The sequence below is a fragment of the Eschrichtius robustus genome, chromosome 10, assembly GCF_028021215.1.
Source record: "Eschrichtius robustus isolate mEscRob2 chromosome 10, mEscRob2.pri, whole genome shotgun sequence".
Classification (NCBI taxonomy): Eukaryota; Metazoa; Chordata; class Mammalia; order Artiodactyla; family Eschrichtiidae; genus Eschrichtius; species Eschrichtius robustus.
This window is the reverse complement of record NC_090833.1, coordinates 65,305,066-65,330,280: the sequence shown is the minus strand read 5'-3', so window position 1 is coordinate 65,330,280 and position 25,215 is coordinate 65,305,066. Positions and strand designations below refer to the sequence as shown.

Sequence of the window (25,215 nt, the reverse complement as noted above, 5' to 3'; positions counted from 1 at the left end):
CAATAAAGAAAAGATTTGATGAATGACAGGCTTAAAAAGAATTAATTAACTATGCCTTAAAGTTGCTATTCTATTTATAATTAGTAGTATTATAATTTTCTATAGAGATATCTGGGTCATAGTCTCATAATATAGCCAATACAAATTTTACTTACATCTAATAGGTTTATGAACCAGGTTGGGACCGGAAAAACTGTCCTTTTCATTGTTTTTTACTGAAGTAGAGTTGATTTACAAAATTGTGTTAGTTTCAAGTGTACAGCAAAGTGTCCTTTTCTTTTTACAGTTGACAATTTTTTTCCTAATAAATTGTTTTTGTTTTGTAAATGAAGCTTCCATTCTTCATTCATATAGAGAAAACATTTGGGACTTTTTTTAAGTGTGGATTGTACTTATATTTAAATTTTGTTCTCAAAGCTGTTAGTTCTCTTAGTAGCCTTTTGATATGCAAGAAATTCTAGAATAAAAACAGAACCTACCAGCTAAATAAACAAAACTGCTGGGTCAAAAACAAAGTGCAAAGCAAGATAAAATACTAAGTTTCTAATTTTTGATTAACATGCTTTATTGTGTGACATAAAGAGTAAGTTTAGGTTAAATGTTAAAATGCTGATTCAACAAATTCTGTAATTCTAAACATGCTCAGAAGTTTAAAAGACAAAATGGTAGGATAAAAGAACTCACTTCTTTTTGCCTTGGATATAATTCACATAAAGAGTTTATTACCCTAGGAATAAAAGTTCCTTACTGCTATGTTGGCTAACCAGATGATGTTCGGATGAACATTTATTGATCACTCACCATGAACCAAGGACTACTTTATAGATGTCATGATGAATCTACAACAAGTGTAGAAAGGGGACTAAAAATATCAAAATATTCAAAGAAAGTTCAGAAACATTTGTGACTCACAGACCTTAATATACTATTAAAGAGGAGTCAAGGTTGGTTATAGAATATCTTTAACCAGAAAGAACAATGAGATGACAAAGAACTATGTAGTATTTCCACCTTGGTATACTATACACACTGCTAAAGTAAATGAATTTCTGGCTTAATCTAACATGTCATTCTATCATCTTATCTTTCTTTGAGCCTATAAAAACTCATCCCTCACTTTTGCTAATCATGCATGAATATCATAAATGGATATGCATGTAAATAAAAATTTCTAACACAAACTCGTGAAAAAAACATTAAAAAGCATATGCAAACATTTATATCTAGAAATTAGCCAAATGAGCCCTGCTGATCTGCAATGGAAAAGTTGACTCAAACCATAAATAAGAATAAAAGAAATTAAGGGGAACTGTTAATAAGGTTAAAAATTATAGAAAAAACAAACAGGTAAAAAATAAATACCTTTACTGAGTCACTGGATTTGTTTAATGAAATTAGCATTTTAAAAGTAGGTTGAACTTTTGTAGCAGTGATACATAACACCTATAATTTCTGGACAGTTTTGAACTCACATAAGCTTTTAAATTAGTTTAAATATATTTTAAGCCATTACAAAGGAATTCTGAAAAAGACAGAGGAGCATCAGAACCTGCAACCGACATCACATACTTATGCTCCACATCGCACCTTTTCATCTTATCTTCCACCCAGTTACCACATAGGCAGCCCATGTAAGGACTCCAGGAGAGCTTGCTCAGCTAAACTGAATTTGATCTGGTTAGCTTTCATAATCATCACCATCTGCAGCTTTTCCTTGGATCATATTGAAGATAACTAATCTCTCTGATTTCTTCATAAAACAATTTACTATTTCTTTTCCTCCCTGCTCATCTATGCTGCTTCCACGGATGTGAGCATTCTATGATCCCAATTGCTTATGGCATATGATGAACTGTCACCTTCCCTTACACAGCTTTACACTTAGTTTATTTTTCAGAAAATGCTACTGTCCAATCTCAATATAGGCCCTGACATATAAACATCTCCCTCTATCTCTATCTTTCTCTCTCTCTCTCCTTCTCTCTCTCTCTCTCTCACTCTCACACACACACACACACACACACACACGCACACGCACACACACGCACACACAAACACAATACCATTTTATTTTTTCCCAGGTCAAAAATGAGATTTAAATTTTCAAAACTTAAGAATATATATATTAATAAATTTCAAAAAGCTTAATAAAAAAGCTTTATGGCCACATTATAAATTTAGGAAGCCAGTCATATAATGCACATTTAAATACACAAATACAAACATACACACATTTGAGAAATACTATTTAATAGTATTAAATTTTTAAGGACCACTAAGAGAGACAGAAAGTGATGTTTATATTAGCAAAAACAATGCTTATATATAAATACTACTCCTATTATTGGTAAAAAGCAGGAATCAACAAATTTTTAGTAAAAATTCAGAATAGAATTTTTATTAGCCCATCAGTTTTGAATGCCTCCTGCAAAATCAGAGACATGTCCTTCTAAAGCAAACCTAACTGATCATTTGATGCAAAAATATTATCAAGAAACTTTTACTTTACCACAAAGCACAGCAATCAAAGCACTTGCCAAAATGCTATCTAATCCTAGCAATCATTATTATTATATAATCAGTCAAGCCCCCAAAGTATAGGGAAAAAATATACACTTGACCATTTTCAATCACAAGTTCTTTAGAGAATAAAATATTCTTTGAGCAAAACCTCATGAGAACTAGAATTCCCTTTTCAATATGTGGTCTCTCCTAGAGCTGTAACTAAATATTACTGAGTGGCAGAAAAACAAATCTCAAGAAATGATGGACTTAAAAAAATTTCATTGTGGAAAGCACAAAGCAAATCCTAATAATACCAATTTGAAAATGATAGCTCCCCTGCTTCAAAAGAAGCAGATATAAAAACTCACAGTAAAAAAAAAAAAAAACAAAAAAAAAAAACTCACAGTAATGACTAAAAGACCCAACTGGATCTATTGAATCTCTGATGGGCTTTAATAAGCATGATCACTAAGCAGCTTAAACTTGAAATTCGGTTTTAATTAGCAGGTGATTAAATCACTATTAAATTCATAGAATTTAAAATTAATAGTTCAACTTTAATCAAAACTTTTTAAAGCCAAATTCAATAGTGTATAACATGGAACATGAAACTAATTTTGTTAAATCCTTAGATGTGCTATGTTGAAATTCTATTAATTCTATGACATTAAAAATAATAATAATATACTACTCATTTGCTAATCATATCTTCTAAATCCACACCTTGAATAGGAGTAATTTCACGAATATAAAAGTACAACTAATGTTGGCTGGGTTTATATTCCTTAAATATCAACAAAAGGCTCAACATAACCAGTTTGAACTTTTCCAAAATTATGCTCTATATTTTTATTCTCTCTCTTGAAACAGGGAAGCTATCACGTTGCAACTGGCTTATTGACACTTTGTATATCCTGACCTGGATAATCTCTATGGTTTCTTCCAATTCTGAGAGGCTATGAGACCTTAGGTTATACAATTGCTATTTTTAAGCCTCAAAACTTCCTGAAGCCTTTGCATATATTAATAATACCTTGATCTCACTAGTAAACCTATAGAGGAAAGTGGCTTTAATTTTCTCTTACAATGCAACATAGAAAATAAAGACCAAGACTTGAATAATGGCCATGAATGTGACCTAAGCTAGAAGACAAGCGGTTACCTCAAAGGGAGAGGAAAATTACCTGTAGCTAACTTATGCTTCCCATCTATATTCTATAAAAGCTGAAACTATTATGTTCAATAGAAACATAACTGTAGGAAAGACACACTAGGGTACGTAGGATCATAGGATGTCATTAAAACAAAGTTTTATTTCCAAAAACAAAAGGTAAAAGCCTCTTCTTAAGGCATTTTCTCTTCAGTCAAAAACAATTATGAATTCAAAGCAAAAATAACAGACTGTGAGGATGCAGAACTAAAAAAAACTCCATTTTTATGGTTTAAAAATTTTAATTTGACAGATATCTCTTTAGAGAGAAATTTATAAGATTCCCCTCCCAACTCAAAGGCCACTAACCTACAGAAAATATAAAAGGAAATAAAGGAATATGTACCCAAAAAATGATTTAGGAAAAGCTAGAGATGAGTTTTTTAATAAAAAATAAAACACTGTACTTACTATTTAAAGTAATAGTATTTTCATTAAATATTTTTAAAATTTCATATTATGGTTGCGTAAAGAGATAGAAAGCAACTGTTCTAAAAAGAATAACACAGAACAAGTTAAAAGAGAAAGCTAATAATAAGGAAGGATAAAAAGACGGGGACAAGAAAACAGAAAGATGGAAGAAAATAAGACATAAAGCTAGGGCTTTAAGAGAGATGAAAAAACAGAGAGGAGCATATAAATAGTTAGGCTGAACCATGTGAACTGTAGATCACTTAGGCTGCAACCTGAATACGTTTCTGAACATCCCAATGGCTCTTCCACCAGTCAGAACAATAGTGCTTTATAGGCTGAGTGCCAATGGTCCAAACAAGCAAACAGTGGTTGCTAGAGAGCTACAACTCACCTTATTTCAGACCAGCCACCAAATTGTAAAAGTTAAAAAGTAAAACCCTGTTGGCACCAAGTAAATTATTTTTAATCACAAAGCACCCTGAATTCAGTGGTGAATTCAGCCAGTCTTCTTTTATCTAGTCATTGGAGTGCTAGGAGACCAGGAGGATTCACACAACTTATATTGGTGACAATGTCTTCACCATTGCATTCTCAGTTATAACTCACTTTCCAAACTGTTTGATTACAGCAAGACCAAGACTCAGCTCAATGACTGACGTGTTTTTCTCCACCATGATTCACTCTCCTGAACCAGGAGTGAGAAGTGGGATAGCCCATGAAATTTAGGATGGCACATAACAGTGAATAGGCACTACAGCATGCCACACAGAGAGCTCTAAGCTTTCTAAAATCCCACATCCAAAGAACTCAAACTACAAATTCAACCACAGTGCAAGCAATGATATCAATCCCTTTATCAGAACAAACTGGATATCCTGAGTTAAATGGAGACAGAGTTGAACATTAGAGGATATACAGACATTTGTTACGGGAAAAGAAGGAGCATTTCAGTCAATGTGGGTCAAAAATATGAACAACCAAAACAGAAGCAAGAAACTTAAGAAAATATATAATTTGTTTAGGAAGCCAAGAGTACTCTAATGTGGCTGAAGCAAGACAGACAGAGGGCCACCTGTCTGTATATAATATTGGGTCATTTGAAAATGATAAAGAGTTTAAATGTTATCCCATCATTACTTTCTTTGTCATTGTTACCTTTCTAACTAGGCAGCATTGATTTGGCTACCACTTCTTAGTATAACCCTGAGTTTCCATCTTTTTTGGACAAGGAAAAAAATATTCATTTTCCTCAGTAACTAACATGGCTAAGAGTTGTGGAATATAATTGAAAGTGAAGTAGCCAAGTCTCTGGGGAAGGTATGTATGTGGAGAACAAGACAAAGAGGAAATAGGGTATTACTATAAACTTTATGCCCTCCCTCTTGGGGTTCCGAGCAAACTGCAGAGTAGGAGTATGTGCATCGACCAAATAAATCCATCCAACAAATGTTTATTGAGGCAACTACTACTGTGGAATCTTGGCATGTAAAATGAAGTTAGCCTCAATGCACTCTCAATCTCTTGGCAGAGATAATACACATCAGATTTTGGTGTTATGATAAAGATGCTAAACTAAGAACTAAGGAAACACAAAGTTGGGAGGGGGCAGAATTCTGACTTTAGGTGGATGAAAAAGTAGGAAAAGATGGAACCCTAGTAAGCGTCACAGACTGCAAAATTTCAGAGCTGACCATCACAGGATAACATAGGAATTTGTTAAAAGAAGAGAATGAGCATTTCAGTCAATGTGGGTCAAAAAATGAACCGTCTGAACAAACGTAAGACACTGTGAAGATATATAATGTGTTTACGAAGCTGAGAATACTTTAATGTGGCTGAAGCAAGATAAAGAGAGGGCAATGGCAATAGAAGAAGCTGGAAAAGTTAACATAGAGCCACAAAGAAAAGGGCCTTAGATTACATGACAAGAAGCTGGACTTTATTCTGAAAGCAACAGGGAGACACTGATGGTTTTTTAATAAATGCAGGGTGACAAGAGCAGATCAATACTTTAGAAAGATAAATTTGGTGATGGTGTGAAGGCTCGATTATTGGGGAATGGAGACAGAGTGATCAGGTTCAAAATGATTATAAAAGGGAGTCTTTGGGGCTTCCCTGGTGGCGCACCACAACGAAGAGTAGTCCCCGCTCGCCACAACTAGAGAAAGCCCGTGCGCAGCAACGAAAACCCAACACAGCCAAAAATAAATTTAAAAAATAAAAATAGGGCTTCCCCGGTGGCGCAGCGGTTAAGAATCCACCTGCCAATGCAGGGGACACGGGTTCGAGCCCTGGTCCAGGAAGATCCCACATGCCACGAAGCAACTAAGCCTGTGAGCCACAACTACTGAGACCGCGTATCACAACCACTGAAGCCCACGCGCCTAGAGCCCGTGTTCCCCAACAAGAGAAGCCACCGCAGTGAGAAGCCCACGCACCACAAGGAAGAGTAGCCCCCGCTCGCCTCAACCAGAGAAAAGCCCACGCACAGCAATGAAGACCCAACACAGCCAAAAATAAAATAAATTTATTTAAAAAAAGGGGGGGGGGTCTTTGAAATCATTAGATCTACCGATTATAAACCCTAACCCCACCTCCATCTAGGTAACATTGTTTTATGCACTTAAAAAAAAAACACCTGAATCAATTTCAAAACACTCTGTAATTCAGACTTTCCACTAATTCATTTAGTTTTCCCAATTATTCCAAAGAAGAGAGGTTTTATTATGTATAGCTTTGTTGTAAACAGCATCTCCAGTTTTGAAATTTTATATCAATGTCACTAAAATTACTTTCATACAATTATCTCATGGCATGTAGTGAGAAAAAAAAACCTGTTAAACATCAAATTTGACCCAATAAAGTAACTGTCATAGGGTTTTCTTTTTCATCCTTACCATTACAAGTTCTTCCTGTAATTCACTGCAACTTTTTTCATTATACTGGAGTCTCTTTGAAAGGTCTGTAATTACTTTCTTCTGTTCCTCGATTTCTTCATTTAGTTTCTTGTTTTTGGAGAAATACTCTCTTTCTAATCTGAAAAGTTAAAGTGTGAGAGCAGGTTTTTCAAATATGCTTTTATCAGGTCCTATTATACAACTTTAACACAAGTGGCAGATGTATTATATATCATGGTTTCATGCCCAGAGGTTTTAAAGGTCACTTCTCATTTTTTCAAATAGAAAGAATTGTACATTCTTAAATGAAAGACTCTAAAGGAATAATAGCCCCACTTTTTGATAGCAGATATCTGTACTATACCCAAGGTTATAAGCAAAATAGATCTGGTTAGTGCTGATTCACCACTATTTATGATAAACAAACCCCACCCACCACAGTTCAATTAGCTCAGAGACTCCCTCAAAACAGAAAGCAGTCCTATCAAATGATTTTCAAATTAAAGTATAACATTAGAAATGACACAAATGTTTCACTCCTGAGTGTCCATGCAAGTGGAACTGGTGTGGTGACATGGAAAATCCAAAAGCAAGAATAATCAAAAATCATTCATATTCACTGTGAAAACATAAATTTCTTTTCAAAGGATTTGCTTGACTATTTGAATTTTGCTCAGGCTAGCGCTAAACTGTATTTACATTCTTGTTTGGACATAAGATGACAAGCAGTTCGGAAGTATTTTAGTTTAAATTTTGCTGTAGATAATACACCAAATGGATAATTTTAATTCAAATTAAAGTGTTGCCGCTATTTTTAACCTGATATCTTCCTGATAAATGTAGTAGATCTGTTTCCTATAACTTTTAAGCTGTAATATGAGAGATAGGGTGACTCAGTACAACTAAATCCACACTACACTCAGGCTATAATCAAATGAAGAGCTAATTTTTGAATAACACATGATCTTACTCTGAACAGTCAACATTTCTTTCTTTAGGAATGGAACAGAGACAATTCTAGTGCCAACCTTTTGTTATATTCTTCCTTGAATCAAGGATATTCCACGGCAGAGTGGGTAAAATTTAAACATGTATAGATTAGATAAGACATTGATATCAACTTCCCAGAAAGTAAAACTAAACAACAAAAATGGGTCAAAGTAGAGAAAAGATAAGAAAACCAATCCAGGAATCCCAACATATAAATAACAGAAGTTCTAGAAAAAGAAGGTAAAGAAAGTGGAAAGGGAGAAATCAGCAAAGTAATAATATAAGAGAATTTCCCAGAAACGAATTATTCAAATCTCTATAATTGAAAGAGCTCAGTGAGTGCCCAGCATGAATGAAAAACAATCTATGCCAGGCCCATCATCATGAAATTTCAGAACAGTGGGAACAAACAGAAGATTCCACATTGTGTTCATAGAGTACAGAAATACATATTATTAGTATTATTTTATCATGTGTTACAATGTAACACCAATAAACCATTTCTAGATATTTGCCTGTTTCCAGACTTGGTAACATATACACTCTATACAAGTTTCCAGAGGAAAACACGGGCCACATACAAAGATCAGGAATCAAATAACTTCAGTCTTCTTGACCCTAGAACTGAATAAACAGCCAGCTAAACTATGAAAAAGGGTAAAGATCAAGTAAAGACATTTTCAGAATGCAAGCTTTAAAATTTTTCCTCTGATGTACAATTTCTCAAGAAGCTACTTCACAAGGGAGTAAATCAAACAAGGAAGATGGGCACGAGATCAAGAGATCCAATATAAAAGAGAAGTAAAGGGAATGCCAACGATGGTGGTGAAGAGAAGTCCTGGGACGACTGTGACAGGGAGCCTATAAAACAATTCGTCCAGAAAGGAGGAGGTGGAGAGAACAGTCCAAGAGTGATACATCTTACAACAAACTCAAAATGATAGAATTTCTGAGGTATAGAAACATAATGAGAGATTTTCAATTTTGTTAGACAGTTTAAGAATAACTTAGTGATTGGTGCACACAAACTAATCCAACATAAAATGAGACAATTATTAACTACTCATTCGTTTGATGATTCAGCAAATCTTTACTTTGCAGCTCTTGTGTACCAAGCACTAGTCTAGACTTTGGGAGATAGCAATGAACAAAACAAAGTTCCTCTCCACATACGAAGACAGACAATAAACAACAAAGAATATAATAAAACGTTGTATAGAGTAAAAATAAAGATGAGGGACCAAAAAAAATGTAGAAAAATACACCAAAATACAACCCTACTGAAAGGATGGGAGGAAGGAAGAAATAAGTGTGTGCTGTGTGGTAGAAATGTACAATGTAGATAAGTTGAGGCCAATAGATAACATGTAGAGGTAGAAGTTGAAAAAGTGGCACAATATGCATGTTATTTAGAAATACAAAGTTAAATATCAGAAGAAACAGCTATAAGAATTAAAATTGGTTGCTTCAAAGGAGCAGAAACTGGTCGTAGAAAGCAATGGGGTACCAAAATGTGGTTTTTCATGAGCTTAAAAGCACTATTTTACTTTTTAGATTATGTACAAGTGCTAACTTTATTAAAATCAAATTTTAATTAAAAAAATTATTACTCAGCAAATATAAAATTAAATGCACCTGTTATTTGGTGCTATTTTATAAATAAAGTCCAAGTTGAGTCCACTGAAATGGGGAACATCCCTTGCTGTCAGTAATCTCATGCACAACCCAAAGAAGTTGGCTCCTATGCTTCTGCCAACAGCCCCACCCAAGGGGAATGAGTAGGGTGGGAGTAAACTGAAGGTTCAAGGGAGCCCCAGTCTCTTTGAATCCAATAGAGAAGAGTCAGGACTTGACAGATGGAGGATTTTAGGCAAGAAAGGAAAGGGAGAAGAAGGAAACTTGTAGTTAAGAGCCGTTCTTTCCTACTGGATTCCCATTTTGTTGTTGTTGTTATTGTTGTTTAAGAGTTCAGCTAAGAATTTGACAACAGTACAGCTGTTTTAACAAATAGCCATCTTCAGGCTATCTTTTACCAAGGATATAAACAATAATAGTGCCACAAGTTATAATACTGGGTTGGCTAAAAAGTTCATTCAGTTTTTTCAGTAATTTGGCTCTAGTACACCTTACTTGTCTTTAACTTCATTCGAAACGATTTTGTTAGACTGTATTGTGACAGCTGCCATATCAGCGTGCATTTAAAAGAAACTTATCAAATTTGGTGAATTTTTGTGTAGCCATTTGGATATTGAATATGGAAGAAAAAAGCAACATTTTTGGCATATTATGCTTTATTATTTCAAGACAGGTAAAAACGCAACTGAAACACACAAAAGAGATTTGCGCAGTGTATGGAGAAGGTGCTGTGACTGATCAAACGTGTCAAAAGTGGTTTGCGAAGTTCTGTGCTGGAGATTTCTCGCTGGATGATGCTCCACGGTCGGGTAGACCAGTTGAAGCTGATAGTGATCAAATCGAGACATTAACTGAGAACAATCAATGTCATACCATGCGGGAGACAGCCGACATACTCAAAATATCCTAATCAAGCACTGAAAATCATTTGCACCAGCTTGGTTATGTTAATTGCTTTGATGTTTGGGTTCCACATAAGTTAAGCGAAGAAAACCTTTATGACCGTCTTTCCGCAGGCGATTCTCTACTGAAACGTAACAAAAACATTCCGTTTTTAAAACAAATTGTGACGGGTGATGAAAAGTGTACAATAATGTGGAATGGAAGAGATAGTGGGGCAAGCAAAATGAACCACCACCAACCACACCAAATGCCGGTCTTCATCCAGAGAAGGTGATATTGTGTATACGGTGGGATTGGAAGGGAGTGAAAACCAAACAATTGATTCCAACAAGTACTGCTCTCAATTAGACCAACTGAAAGTGGCACTCGACGAAAAGCATCCGGAATTAGTCAACAGAAAATACATAATCTTCCATCAGGATAAGGCAAGACTGCATGTTTCTTTGATGACCAGACAAAAACTGTTACAGCTTGGCTGGGAAGTTCTGATTCACCCGCCATATTCACCAGGCATTGCACCTTCAGATTTCCATTGATTTCGGTCTTTACAAAATTCTCTTAATGGAAAAAATTTCAATTCCCTGGAAGACTGTAAGAGGCACCTGGAAAAGTTCTCTGCTCAAAAAGATAAAAAGTTTTGGGAAGATGGAATTATGAAGTTGCCTGAAAAATGGCAGAAGTTAGTGGAACAAAATGGTGAATACATTGCTCAATAAAGTTCTTGGTGAAAATAAAAAATGTGTCTTTTATTTTTACTTAAAAACCAAAGGAACTTTTTGGCCAACCCAGTACTTTTGTACTTCTTTTTATACTTTTGATTGATGTATTTAGAAAAATAAAGAAGTCTCTAAATACTGAATGTAATAAAATAAATAAATTTAGATTCAGTCTGTTCAGTATCACATCCTTGACTAGCATTATTTTAAACTAAATTTAAACTTAAACTAGATTTAAGGATTATCAGGATCTTCTCCCTACCGTTGCCCAACAATCAGTTACCACAGCTAATGAAGACCTGACATGTTGAAGGGAATTCCCTGGCGGTCCAGTGGTTAGGTCTCTGTGTTTTCACTGCCAAGGGCACAGGTTCGATCCCTGGTGGGGGAATTAAGATCCCACAAGCCGCACAGTGCGGCCAAAAATTAAAAAAGAAAAATTTCAAGTATAAAAAAAATTATTGAAAAATTTTAGTTTTATACTATAAGTTTTCAATGGAAAAAAAATTTATAACTAAGAAAATTTAATTAGAGGAATATAGAGAATATATATTCTTTCTAAAGTTATACATTATATGTATTCATTAAAATAGCCTGTTGTGCAAATTCTTAGCTGAGTTCTTCAAGATATGTTTAATATATAATAATTTTATTTATTTTATTATTATATGTAATATTTAATATATAATAATATATTAAAATATATACATATATTCCATCTAATATATACGTATACATATGTATAGTCCATCTACGTATGTATACATATACATTCCATTGAAAATAGTTTCATGCAGGAATATTCATTGTTATGAAATTGTTGGCCAAAATTAAAACTCTAAAATACACACACAGCTTTTTCCTCCTGCCTTTTAGTGAGATCCTGACTAGATCTACCTGGAAGGAAACAGAAGCTTAAAACCCTTAACCACCTGCAAGGTTCAGGCAGCATTTCCTCTATAACGTCGTTATCACCAATTGCTAAATCAGATCTATCCAACAGGTAAAACAATGTCCTACCCCAAAACTCACTGCTCTCAAAGTTGTAAATTAAAGGTATTATTTACCTTAAAGACCTAAAATATCAATTCTCCTTTTGAAATACATTATCCAAAACTTAGAACTACTTTGAAAAATTAATACTTGAGAGTTTGTGACTCTAAAAGATTTTAAAGAAGATTCTGAAAAAGAATCAGAAGTATAGGTAGAAAATGAAATAACTTATCCAATCATCCCTCATGTCATATCAGTCCTTCTCATACCACTGATAAATGGAAAGGAAGTGGCTGTCATATGACATACAATGACAAGAAAGAGGGGATGGGGGAAGAGAAGTCACAGAAACTATCAATGAGTTGTGGACTTTAATTACTACTTAATTTTTACTGTTTCTTGTTTATTTATTAATATTATTAGTAACTTCTATTATAGTACAGTTATATAGGGATGAAGAACAGATAAGGGACATTATATTAAAGCATTTAGGATTGTTAGCTGGTGCTTAGTTGTAATACATAATTAATATTTAGAACTGTTAGTTTGTGCTTATTGGAATACAAAACTTGAGTGAAATTTTTCAAGCACCAAAACACAAATAATAGAAAAACAAACTTAAGGAAAAAATTTGCTCTGGAGTCCCAGCAATCCCACTACTGGGCATATACCCTGAGAAAACCATAATTCAAAAAGAGTCATGTACCAAAATGTTCATTGCAGCTCTATTTACAATAGCCAGGACATGGAAGCAACCTAAGTGTCCATCATCGGATGAATGGATAAAGAAGATGTGGCACATACATACAATGGAATATTACTCAGCCATAAAAAGAAACGAAATTGAGTTATTTGTAGTGAGGTGGATGGACCTAGAGTCTGTCATACAGAGTGAAGTAAGTCAGAAAGAGAAAAACAAATACAGTATGCTAACACATATATATGGAATCTAAGGAAAAAAAAAAAAGGTCATGAAGAACCTAGTGGCAAGACGGGAATAAAGACACAGACCTACTAGAATGGACTTGAGGATATGTGGAGGGGGAAGAGTAAGATGTGACAAAGTGAGAGAGTGGCATGGACATATATACACTACCAAACGTAAAACAGATAGCTAGTGGGAAGCAACCGCATAGCACAGGGAGATCAGCTCTGTGCTTTGTGACCACCTAGAGGGGTGGGATAGGGAGGGTGGGAGGGAGGGAGATGCAAGAGGGAAGAGATATGGGAACATATGTATATGTATAACTGATTCACTTTGTTATAAAGCAGAAACTAACACACCATTGTAAAGCAATTATACTCCAATAAAGATGTTAAAAAAAAAAAGTACATAGGTTAAAATCTTAGAGCTTAAACGTTAGGAATTATCTTAAAATTCCTCTAATCCAACCTTTGCAGAGCTCTTTTCTTCAGTAACCATGACAAAGAATCATCTACTCCCTGTTTCGAACTTTCCAAGGCAGAGAGTTCACTAGTTCCCCAAAGAAGCCTATTATTTCACTCCTGGAAAGCTTTAATTGTTGGGAGTACAGTCTGACTTCTTACAGTTTCACTAGTAGGTCATAATCATTACCTCAAAGCAACAGTAAAGAAGCCTGTACTATATGCTACATAAAGGCCCTTCAAACATATTTATATATAAATGTGCAGATTCAAGATATGATTCAAAGGAAATAAAGGAGCATAAGTCCTTAGAATAATGTTCACAGAATGTCATTTAAGTCATTCTGGAGGAAGCAAGAAAATTAAGTTAAGAACTACTCATTTAATGTATTATAAGCATTACTAATAAAGGTAATCACAGTTAGAGTTTTAAATTTTTTCAAACTTCAGTCTTTCAAGTGCCATCTTTATAATTTCTGCCATACTCACAACTCTAAATAATACTTTTCTTTAAATTAACTCACATCGTAAGTTAAATGAAGTATTTTAAAAGGAAACTATATTACAGTTGTAAATGGAAAACTACTATCTGTCATAAATAGAAATAAACATTAAAAATAAATACATAACTCTAATATATCAACCTATTATCATATCATGTACCAATGGTGGTACACATTTCATCCTCCGAGAGGAAATGGCTTAAAATGTCTACTATTGACTTATTTTTGGAAGCATATTAAATAGCTATAAACTTCTTAAAAAATTTCACAGAACTTTTCAGATGAAAGACATTTGAACTGAAAAAGGTTAAAATCAATAGTAGTCAGAAAGATCCTGACTCTACACTTAGCTGTGTGTCCTTACCCTCGTTAGGCCTCAATTTTCACATCTGTAGAACAGGGATAAAAAAGAGTAGCTACCTCATACGGTGTTCTATAAATTAAATAAAACCATGCAATGCTCGGTATGAAGTGAGCCACATACATGTTAGCCCCAGTAGCAGTATTACTCCTACTATTATTTCTACAGTTTATGAAAATCTCAAACATTACCCATCTCCCACATAGCCCATTTTAGGTGGCCTAGAAGTCAAGGCCTTAAAGATACTATATTACATCAGTAAATATAAAATACATTAATATATTTACTTTCTAGTATAAGAAAGTATTTCTGCATTTCTGAGACTCCTTGGAATTGCCATGATACTTCAAAATCCAACAGAGCATTTCCATATTTACCTAGTACTACACATTCATACTCATGTAGATTTCATAAACTCTTAATATTAATTTAGAGAGTTTTACAGTATAACACTTACATATTTAGTTTTGCAAAGCTCTCTTGTGCATTATGCTTTTCTCGTTCATATGCACTTTCAACTTCTTTGAATTCATTCTTGATCATTTCCAAATCAGCAACAGCTTCTGCTTGGCTGGCCTTTTCTACCTGCAAAGCTCCTTCAAGGTCTCGAATCCGTAACTACCAGATGACAGAAAAGTAATTAAAGCAAGAAAGTAAACACTAGCACCAATCTCAAATTGAGTAGAATACTTTATCAAACAGCAGATTATCATTCATCCAAACAAGTCTTTCTTTCTGTTTTTGGTTTAAAAAAGGAAAATAAACAAAAGGCAGTTTATTCCCTTTCTCAACATGTGTAATGGAAGAGAAGAGTGGAAGAATACAGACTCAACTGTGCTATGAAAAGGGATAGGCGAATACAATATAATGCGTCCTGTCAAAGCGCCTAATTTTGATCTACTAACCCATTTGGACATTTTTTTTATAAACATAATAAATTAAGTGGTTTTTGAAAACTAGAGGGACGTATCCTTCTTCTCTTTTGAGAAACATTATTATATCAACATCTTTATAAGCCTAACAATGTTAACAGATCTTTTTATTCCTGGAGATTTCTTACTGTAGAAAAGCAAAATTTTTATTATCAAATAATACTATTTGACTAAAATATTTATGGGTGTAGTAATATGATATCTAGGATTTGCTTCAAAATAATCTGGGGGTGGTGGAGTAGAAGAGCGTTAATATTATAGATAAACACAATTGTCCTGTGAGATAAGTCTTGAAGCTGAGTGATGGGTACACAGGGAGTCCATTTAACTATTCTCTCTACTTTTGCATGTATTTGAAATTTTACACAAGACATTTTAAAAACTAGATTCCCTGTATACGCCAACAGTAGAATAGATAAACAAAGTGTATATCCATAAAAGAATAATTTGTAGCTATAAAAAGGCTACAAAATAACTTTTGAAAAGCAAGTTGTCTACATGGTTCTCTGTGTAGTGTTAATACATATTGGGAGGAGCAAAGTCCAGATTATTGTATGTAGTATGCTATATTTTAGGTAAACAAGTGGAAAAAATAAGGATAGACAGCAGGAAAGAGAGAACAATAGGAGAGACAAGAGTGAAAGCAAGAGTTCTCAATCGCTAAATTTTGTTTTAATTTTTTAACTATGTGAATATTTTATCTTTTTAGAAAATTAAGTTAAGAATAAAAAATAGCTTGCTAAAGCTCAAAAAAGGAGGGCAGTAGGAAAAAAATGCTTCACACTAGATAGAAAATGGGGCTTTAGAACCATAAGTCTCAGGTTTGAGTCGCAGGTCTACAAATCAACTTATATGCCCTTGGGCATATTAAACTCCAAAAGCCTGAGGTTCCTCATCTGTAAACAGTAAATACTAACAATAACAATAATAATAATAATATACAGACTCTACAGGGTGGCTACAAAGATCTAATGAGACAATATTTATTTAATATTAACATGTATTTAACATTAAATATAAATATGTAATAACTATTTAATAAGTGTTTAGATAAATATTTATTAGGCACTTAATACGTGCCAGGCAATGAGCTAGTGCTCACGGTATATACAATCATCATGAAAATACACAGTCTCAGCTCTTGTTAGGAAAGGACAGACCATAAGAGAATATAGGCAAGTGCTTCCTGTCACAGAAGCAGGCCCAAAGGGCCATGAAATCAGAAAAAAGCTATGAACTCTGTATGACACAAGCTTCCCAGGGATGGCAAAACATAACCTGAGTTAGGAAAAATGAACTCACCAAAAAAAGAAGCATAGGAAATATGAAAATATTTCATAAATTAATCCATACAAATAGTAATCACCAGAATCATTTCTAATTATCCAAAACTATTTTGGATTAATTGAAACACTTATTCTCTTACACTAAAGTAAGGAAGTAGAATAGATACGTAGATACAACTTTGTACATTTTCAAATTTGGTCTTTTAAACTTTATTTTTCTTTGTTGTTATGTCTAAACCCAGTGTACAAGTAAAAATTAATAAATCTAGGAAATATTTTCTTCTATCTACATTGGTATGTTCTTTCAGAAACTATGCACATTCAATCACAAATGATAAACCAATCCAACTGAAAGAAAAATAGACTTAAACAATTCCAAGTCAACTCTTCTGAATCTACTTCCTCATTTTTATGACACAGCATCCAAACAAATTTAATAACAGAATACTTCAAATATATTTTTAACTACCATTTATAGTAAGATGGTGGTTAATTACAACTCAGTAGTCTCATTTGCTTTTAAACTAGTCTGAAACTGAATGTTACTGGGTGTACCTCACTAAAAGTACTTGTCAATATTTATAGATATATGATTCAAATACACACTTTTGCTTTTTTCCTAAGTTATAGCACTAAGTTGGGTATCAAATATTAATTTTTAATTATATGAGTAAAAAATACACATGTAACAATTTTCATTTTTATACCTATTAACTATATATTCCCAGTGATATAACTACAATGAAAAACTTAATTTTGAATTCTACTTCTTGCATGAATTTAAAACTTCAGACTTATTGCTTATTAATGCCATTTTGGGTAATCCAATCATTTTTTGTAAAATAAAAAAAGCTTAACTTACACAAATTTGCTTTACATATAGATGCACTCAAATACATGAGTGTGAGAATTTTGCAGGTGAAAGGCATTTCATTAAAGATAAAAGTAAAAAACAATTATTATAAGATTCTTACAAAGTTAGTTGCATCCTAATTAAGACCTGTTTAATAAAATAAAACTCTGCAAAGTCTATTAACTAATTCTTAATATAGGGGAAAAGTCTAAGTCTTTTTTAAAAAATCAAATTAAATTATGGACTTGGACTTATGGAACTTTATGTAAAACTATTTACAACAAAGGCTGAGGGTCAGACTTGGTCCACGACAGTAGTTTGACAACCCCCAGTTAAAATGCCTTTGCTAATCTTAGGAGTTTCTTCTCATTCTCTAAGCCCTAGGGAAAAGGACACTTTCCCTGGGATGCCTTCATTCAGTTCCCCTCTCAGATTTAATCCTTCTCTTTATTACGTTCCCATGGTACTTTAGTATTTCATATTTCTACCTATATATCAACATATAGGTACACAGTATCTCTGGTAATGGAATGTCTGAGTCCCAAAAGGAGCTCATTCACCTTTATGCCTTCAGCTCTTAATATAGTGACAGGTGATATGCACAGGATATGCACTCAATCAATGAAGGTGCATATTTTAAAATGTTTTCAAAAAGAAATTCATCCCATGGTTGTTGATAAAAAGAACACTCTGATCAGCAGATCTTCCTGTAACGCGCCAGATGGCAAACACATTGGACTTTGCAGAACGTGAGGTCTCTGTCGCATCTACTCCACTTTGCCAAGGTAGCACAAAAGCCACCACGGACAAGATAAAACTTCATAAGCACGCTCAGTGGGTGAGATTCAGCCTGTGGGGTGTAGTGTGCCCGCTCCTCTCTAATAGAGTAAAGACTATCTTCAACTATATCATTATAGTAAATAGAATAACGCGTGTCTTTAACAACATGCTACCTGTTCTAAACGCACACCTTAGTTCTCTGAACATAATGCTGTTCTTCCCAGCTTAATAAAATCCATAAAAAAAATGTTGTTCACATTTTACCTGAATAATTTCAGAATTAAATTTCGATTCCAAATGTGCTGCTCTCTCTGCTTCAATATTTTCTTCTAATTTCCTCACTCTTAGAGTAGTTGCCTGAAAGCATTAAGTTTAAACATTGGAATTTAAATTGAATATAGACCACTATATTGTAATTAACACTTTGGATTACTACAGCGTCATTTTTTCATTTGCAAGAGTATAAAAGTCATGTTGCAAAAATCATGCTCGGGAAGAATGCTCCAGAGCTTGTTTTCTTTTTCTTTACTCAGTTATACTTTACATGTAATAAATTACACATATTGAAATTGTATAACTTGGTAAGTTTTGTATATATACACCCGCGAAATCATTGCCATAATCAAGATAGACAAATATTTCCGTTACCCCAGAAGATTCCTTGTGTCCCTTGGTAATCCCTTCATCCAGTCCTCACCACCCCACCCCTACCCCCAAGTAAACACTGATCTGCTTTTTTGTCACTATAGATCATTTCCTGTTTTCCAGAATTCAATATAAATTGAATCACATAGTGCATACTATTTATTGCCTGGTTTCTTTCTCCCCACAAAATTATTTTGAGTTTCATCCATGTGGTTGCACATATCAATAGTTCACTTTTTACTGTTAAAGTGTTCCACTGTGTTGATACACCACAATCGGTTTATCAGTTCACCTACTGATGGACATTTGAATTGGATGCTACACAAAGGAATATATATAGGGCTATATATTAGGGCTATACAAAGGAATCTGCTATGAGCAATTGCGTATAAATCTTTGTATGGACATACACTTTCATTTCTCTAGGATAAATAGTGAAGGACAGAATGACTGGGTCAGATGGTAGGTGTATGTTTAATGTTTTATGAAACTGGCAAACTGTTTCACAAATTGTTTCCAATTTCATACATCTTCACCAACACTTGGCATGGTAGTCTTTTGGGTTATTTGGGGGCAAGGGTTAGACATTCAAATAGGAATGTAGTGGTATCTCATTTTAGTTTCAATTTTCATTTTCCTAATAACTAATGACATTGAGCATCTTTTCATGTATTTATTTACTATCTGTATATCTTTTCTGGTGAAGTTTCTGCTTAAATCTTTTTCTCATTTTTTAATTGGGCTGTTTGTTTTCTTATTATTGAATCTTGAAAATTCATTATATAATCTGGATACAAGTCATTTGTTGGGTATGTGATTTGCAAATATTTACTCCCAAATATTGTCTACAGCTTGTCTTTTCATTCTCTTAACGTTAGTGTCTTTCATATAGCAAAAGTTTTTGTTATGCCAAAGTCTAATTTATTAGTTTTTCAAGCTGGAGTCAGCCCCGCCACACGTAGAGTCCTGTCTGTCAAATATAGATAGTTAAACAGTGAAAGAGAAAGACAATAGTAATTTAATTTCCTTTCTTAGATAAAATTTGGGCAAGAAATGTTTCTATTTGTTATACTTACTCTGTCATTTAGCCTTAGCTAAAGGTTTCTTTAAATGCTCGGCTTGATTAATTTGATTTTTCCTCTTTTCTCCCACCATTTCTTTTTTGCATACAGACAGAGATGGTAATGTATCACAACCAGAAGGGGCATAAATAAAAATAGGATAATCCAAAAACTAATCAAGTGGTCTGTGGATAAGTAAGAAATGACTACACTTTTCCTTGAGCAAAACATATTCCTATTATGTCTGCCACAGTGCAGAGCATAAACACAAAAAAGGTGGAAAAAACCCAAGTGCCCATCAACTGATGAATGGATAAGCAAAATGTGGTATATCCATACAATGGAATATTATTCAGCCATAAAAAAGGAATTAAGTACCAACACATGCCACAACATAGATTAACCTTGAAAATATATGTTAAGTGAAAGATACTAGACGCAAAAGACTACATATTAAATGACTTCATTTATATGAAATGGCCAGAATAGGCAAATCCATAAAGATAGAAAGTGTATGAGTGGTTTCCAATAGTTGGGAACAGGGGAAGGAAGGAATGAGCACTGACTGCTAATGGGCATAAAGTTTCTTATTGGGGTGATAAGAATGTTCCAGAATCAGATAGTGGCAATGGTTTCATAACCCTGAACTGCATACTTTAAAAGAGTGTATTCAATAATATGTGAACTATATCTCAATAAAAAATAAAAAGAATCCCTAAGTGTAAGAACCAATGACATTTCAAAGAAGTGACCGCCACCTATGTCAAGCTTCTTCATTTCTGTTTAAAAGTTCCTCTCAGTGCTGACTTTGAATCCTAGAACAAGGGATCCCCACTGGCTGTAGGTATGAAGCATGATACATACTAGATCAGAAAAATTCTTAATGGTTAGCCAGATTAAAATGAGTATTACCCTAGGTAGGGCCAATACTAGTAAAAAAAAAATTTTTTTTAATGTAATGCCACAAGATGAAGTTCCTGTCCTTGAAGAACTAAAGTCAACTTTCTCAATATTCAAAATACTTGTGTTAGGTTCTGCAAGTCAGAAGAAGTCTAACCAGTGTCAAGGAAATAACCCATAGACATTGAGAATAAAGGATCAAAGCAGGCAAAAAGCTAATAAAGGGCAAATAGAAGAAACCAGTCTAATAATGTTAATATATTCTTTCATATTCCAAAAGGCATTTACATAGTTTTATCAAAATAAGTGTTATATTTTATTAAAATACAGAATATTCAGTGATTCCATGATAAAAGAGGCAAATTTTTCATTTTTCATGTACATTTTGTCATATTAATCAATTTATCTGATTCCACTCCAAAAGTCACGAAGACCTTTTTTTTTCTGCCTAAACCAAAATCAAACGGGTTGAAATAATAAACCAGAGATCACACCTTTATTTCCATACCTTCCTGTTTTAAATGAAATGTCCAGAAGAAAACAAATTTATAAACTGTTTATTATTACTAAAACAATAAATTAATCAGTAAGGACAGCAAAAAAAATCTTCACATATTTAAACAAATTTCTTCCAAGAGTGTGTTTTGTTGACATAATTAAAGCCCTCCTAATAAATATTTTTTAAAAATCTTCTAGTCTGGTGAATTAATTCTTATCTCCAGCAGAGGGTGCTAGAGGAACATCAACTTGCTGTTCACAAATACTTTTCTCCAATATCACCTAAGAGAACTAGTACGACAATCACTATCTGTCACTCATTAGTCTCCAATCCTAATATAATCAACATAGAAAGAGCAGAAAGCATAAGAGAATTCAGATTAAAGTACAAAATCCAACACAAATTCATATATACCACTGGCCAATTTAACTATATATAAATTTGCCTGTAGTACAAGGATTACACTATATACTGCCTGTTCCCTAGTACTATGAACATCAGAGTTTTTTATGTGACACAAAATGATCACATATTTTATCATTTATTAGCTGGCTGTCACGTCCTTTCTGACTGCAATATACTGCCAAGAGATTTTTATTCCAGTAAATTCTGTGTTCATTGTACCCAAATTTTTTTATTTTTATTCCAGTAAATTCTGTGTTCATTGTACCCAATTTTTTTTATTTTATGATTTGTATCTCACTAAATCACAATAAGCTCAATTAGATAGTCTACTCCACTTAAGAAAAGTGAGTGTTCATTCTTTGAAGAAGGTAACATAGAAAACATTATTTTATCATAACACAGGGCATGAGCCGCCAACTCCAATTCACAAGCAGAACTAACGAAACACATCCAGACCACATTTGTTCTCCACACCACATCTGCTCCCATGGCTTCCATGGGCCTGTTCCAAAGTTTCACAAAAATTATGAAAACATATGTGTTCAAGGAATTTGCTGAGACACTGGGCAAAAACAGCTCCTACTACATTCTTGCCTCCTCAAATAGAATATACCCAGCCCAGAGGATATACATGAACTTAAAGGGATTAGTCAAGCAGAAAAACTCTGATATATGAAATTTAGCCCACTAAAATGGACATCAAGAAAAATAAGGGAGGAAATATCACACAAGTACCTACCAATCAGAGACTTCTCAGTAGTGTGTTCCAAAACAGTTGTACAAAGTTTACCCCAGAATATCAATAGCTGTATAAATAGGAAGTGGTTGTTTATTTAACTATTGTTCCAGATTTTATCACCTGGTATTTCCCATTAATGAAAACTCTTACAAGTAATCAATATAGTAATAATCCATCTTCAAAAAGATGATTCTAAGGGACTGATTAATTCTATAATGGTTATTTTAGTGCTAAGTATATGTATTATATTTTAGTGGTTATAAATAATATATTAAATGTGTGTTAACAATTAATGACAATTAACTACAATCCTTATTCCCTACCTGTGTGGGAGAAAACAAGAGTAGTTACTATACGTGGAGCTCTTAAACTGAAGATCTCAAAGTATTTTTTGTTACCAAAAAAGATATCTTAGAGAGTCAGAATCTCTAAGGAACAGAATTTACAAGCCACAAATTGTTTGGCATGGTAATAAATTAATTTAGCATCTTTAAAATCATCTTTACCTTTTCTAGCAGTAAAAACTTCAGTATTTAACAAAATTTTTAATGAACTTCCAGTTTTAAAATCCATTATGAACATAAATACAAAAATGTATAATACTTATAAGCACAATAGTATAACCCAGGTGATTTCATTATTTACCTTTTGTAGTTGGTAATCAACACAAACAGGTGTTTAAAAATCATTCCTACAAACACATGATGGCTTTAAAAAGATGATTCATATGAGGTTGCTTCAGGGACAATACAAAAGGTGAGAATCATTTTTCTTTTCCTTTTTCACTTGAGTATGGTATATGTGTAAGTAAAAAAACTACATTCTACCCTTCTTTATGTTACCATAATACAGAATATGACTGACAGAAGCAATTCAGAATTTATTTGCAGACTGCTCTCTCTCCACTGTAATCTTCATGAGATTCTTCAGTTCACTCAGAATTAGGTTTGCATCTTCTCTTTTCTCTTTTCTTATTGAGTTAAACTTATTTCCCATGATAAAAAAAAAAAAAAAAAAAAACCCTCCCCTAGTTGTAAAGAGGTTTATAAAAGCCACGGATATTTCTTTTTCCAGTTCACTTTTCCCTTGGTTCTCTGGTATCCAGCACCACATTTAGAAAATTGGATTGGGAATTTGTTATTTTTTTAATCTAAGAAAACATTGATCCATGTTAAGATGATTAAGTCACACAATGGTCTATAGCGTATCAGATTTTTTTAAGTTTTTATACACACACACACACACATATATATATAAACTTCTTTGGCCCAGGCACATAAAGAAATCACCTCTTCATGAAATGTAACTATTTAAGCTTCATTAAAATTTAAAACATTTATTAGGCTAAACGTCTATTAGTTGCTTTAGTCTGATATTACTGACATTAAATAATGTGTTCTATTAAATTAAAATTTTAACACTTTTCCTCTTTATTATTATTTTATTTTATATTAATCCTTTTTTAAAAATACCAATGATGATTATAAGTACCTAGAATTACTAGTACTTAATGTCTCCACAACTGAATGTAAAACTACATAAACTGCTCTCTAGGAATTTAACTTCTCCTTCATTATGTCATCATCTGGTCAAAGAGCCAATACAAAATACATTCACTTAAATATAAACCAAAACTTTGTAAGGTGTCTAAACATGAAGAATTGTAGATAAGTCACAGGACTATACTTGTCCATTTAGAAAATTCTTATAAATAGAATAAAAATAGACTCTCTGGACACCCTCAAAGCTTCAAATTCTCCGAAAGCAGAGACCTGGTATTATAAAAAGTATTTACAGAATAGCTAAGAAAAAACTCAATATAAAACTAGTCTAAAACAATTTTATATTTACAACATTAATCAATTAAAAAAAAAGAAAGAAATTGGGGCAAGTAAGTATTTTACAAGAAAAAAAATCAATACTGAGTTATCCAAAAACAAATCCTAAAGTTTAGGCATTAGACACTACCTCAATTGAGTCAGAAGTGACTTATCAAGAATCTTATCAACAAAAATCGCAGTTACCTAGCACTTCTTCATACCTATAAGGCAATTAAAATGTTTTTAGTGATGATCATAGAGTTTTATAGCATCCTAAAGTGACTTCTAAATGATCTTTTTAAATTCTAAGTATATTCAGAACTTTATTCTAATCCTTTTCTAATAGGCCATCCACAAACCACATGATATTAAAAATGATGATGTAAAATATGATGATGCATTCCTGAATTTTCTGGCCTGAAAAAATGTTCAGCACAAATGACAAATAAGCTAAAAGTATTACTTGGAATATAATCTCACTTTTAAATTTCTTTCTCTAAACTTATATAAAATTAGACCATGTGTGGTAAGCGTATGAGTAATTTATCTTTGCCAAGTTCATAATCTGGCATTATTACTGAGAGTTCCTATATACTCCACACCCCGTTTCCCATATTAAAACATCTGACAATCATATAGCACAAAGAACCCATTAAAAATGTATAATGGATCTGAATGGCTATTTCTCCAATGATATACAAATGGCCAATAAGCACATGAAATGATATTCAGCATCATCAGTCATCAGAGAAATGCAAAGCAAAACCACGAGATACCATTAT

At 33.3% G+C, this 25,215-nt stretch overlaps 1 protein-coding gene across 9 annotated transcripts in view; it reads right to left on the bottom strand.

Moving 5' to 3' along the window:
- Positions 1-25,215, bottom strand: part of CCDC171 (coiled-coil domain containing 171) — a 365,291-nt gene that overhangs the window by 266,900 nt on the left and 73,176 nt on the right. For all 9 annotated transcript variants that reach the window (XM_068551775.1, XM_068551774.1, XM_068551781.1 and 6 more), the window contains 3 exons: positions 18,629-18,721; positions 14,971-15,131; positions 7,027-7,165 (listed from right to left, as the gene is read on the bottom strand). In XM_068551775.1, the coding sequence (XP_068407876.1) occupies positions 7,027-7,165; positions 14,971-15,131; positions 18,629-18,721 (393 nt within the window). The remainder of the gene's footprint in view (positions 1-7,026; positions 7,166-14,970; positions 15,132-18,628; positions 18,722-25,215) is intronic.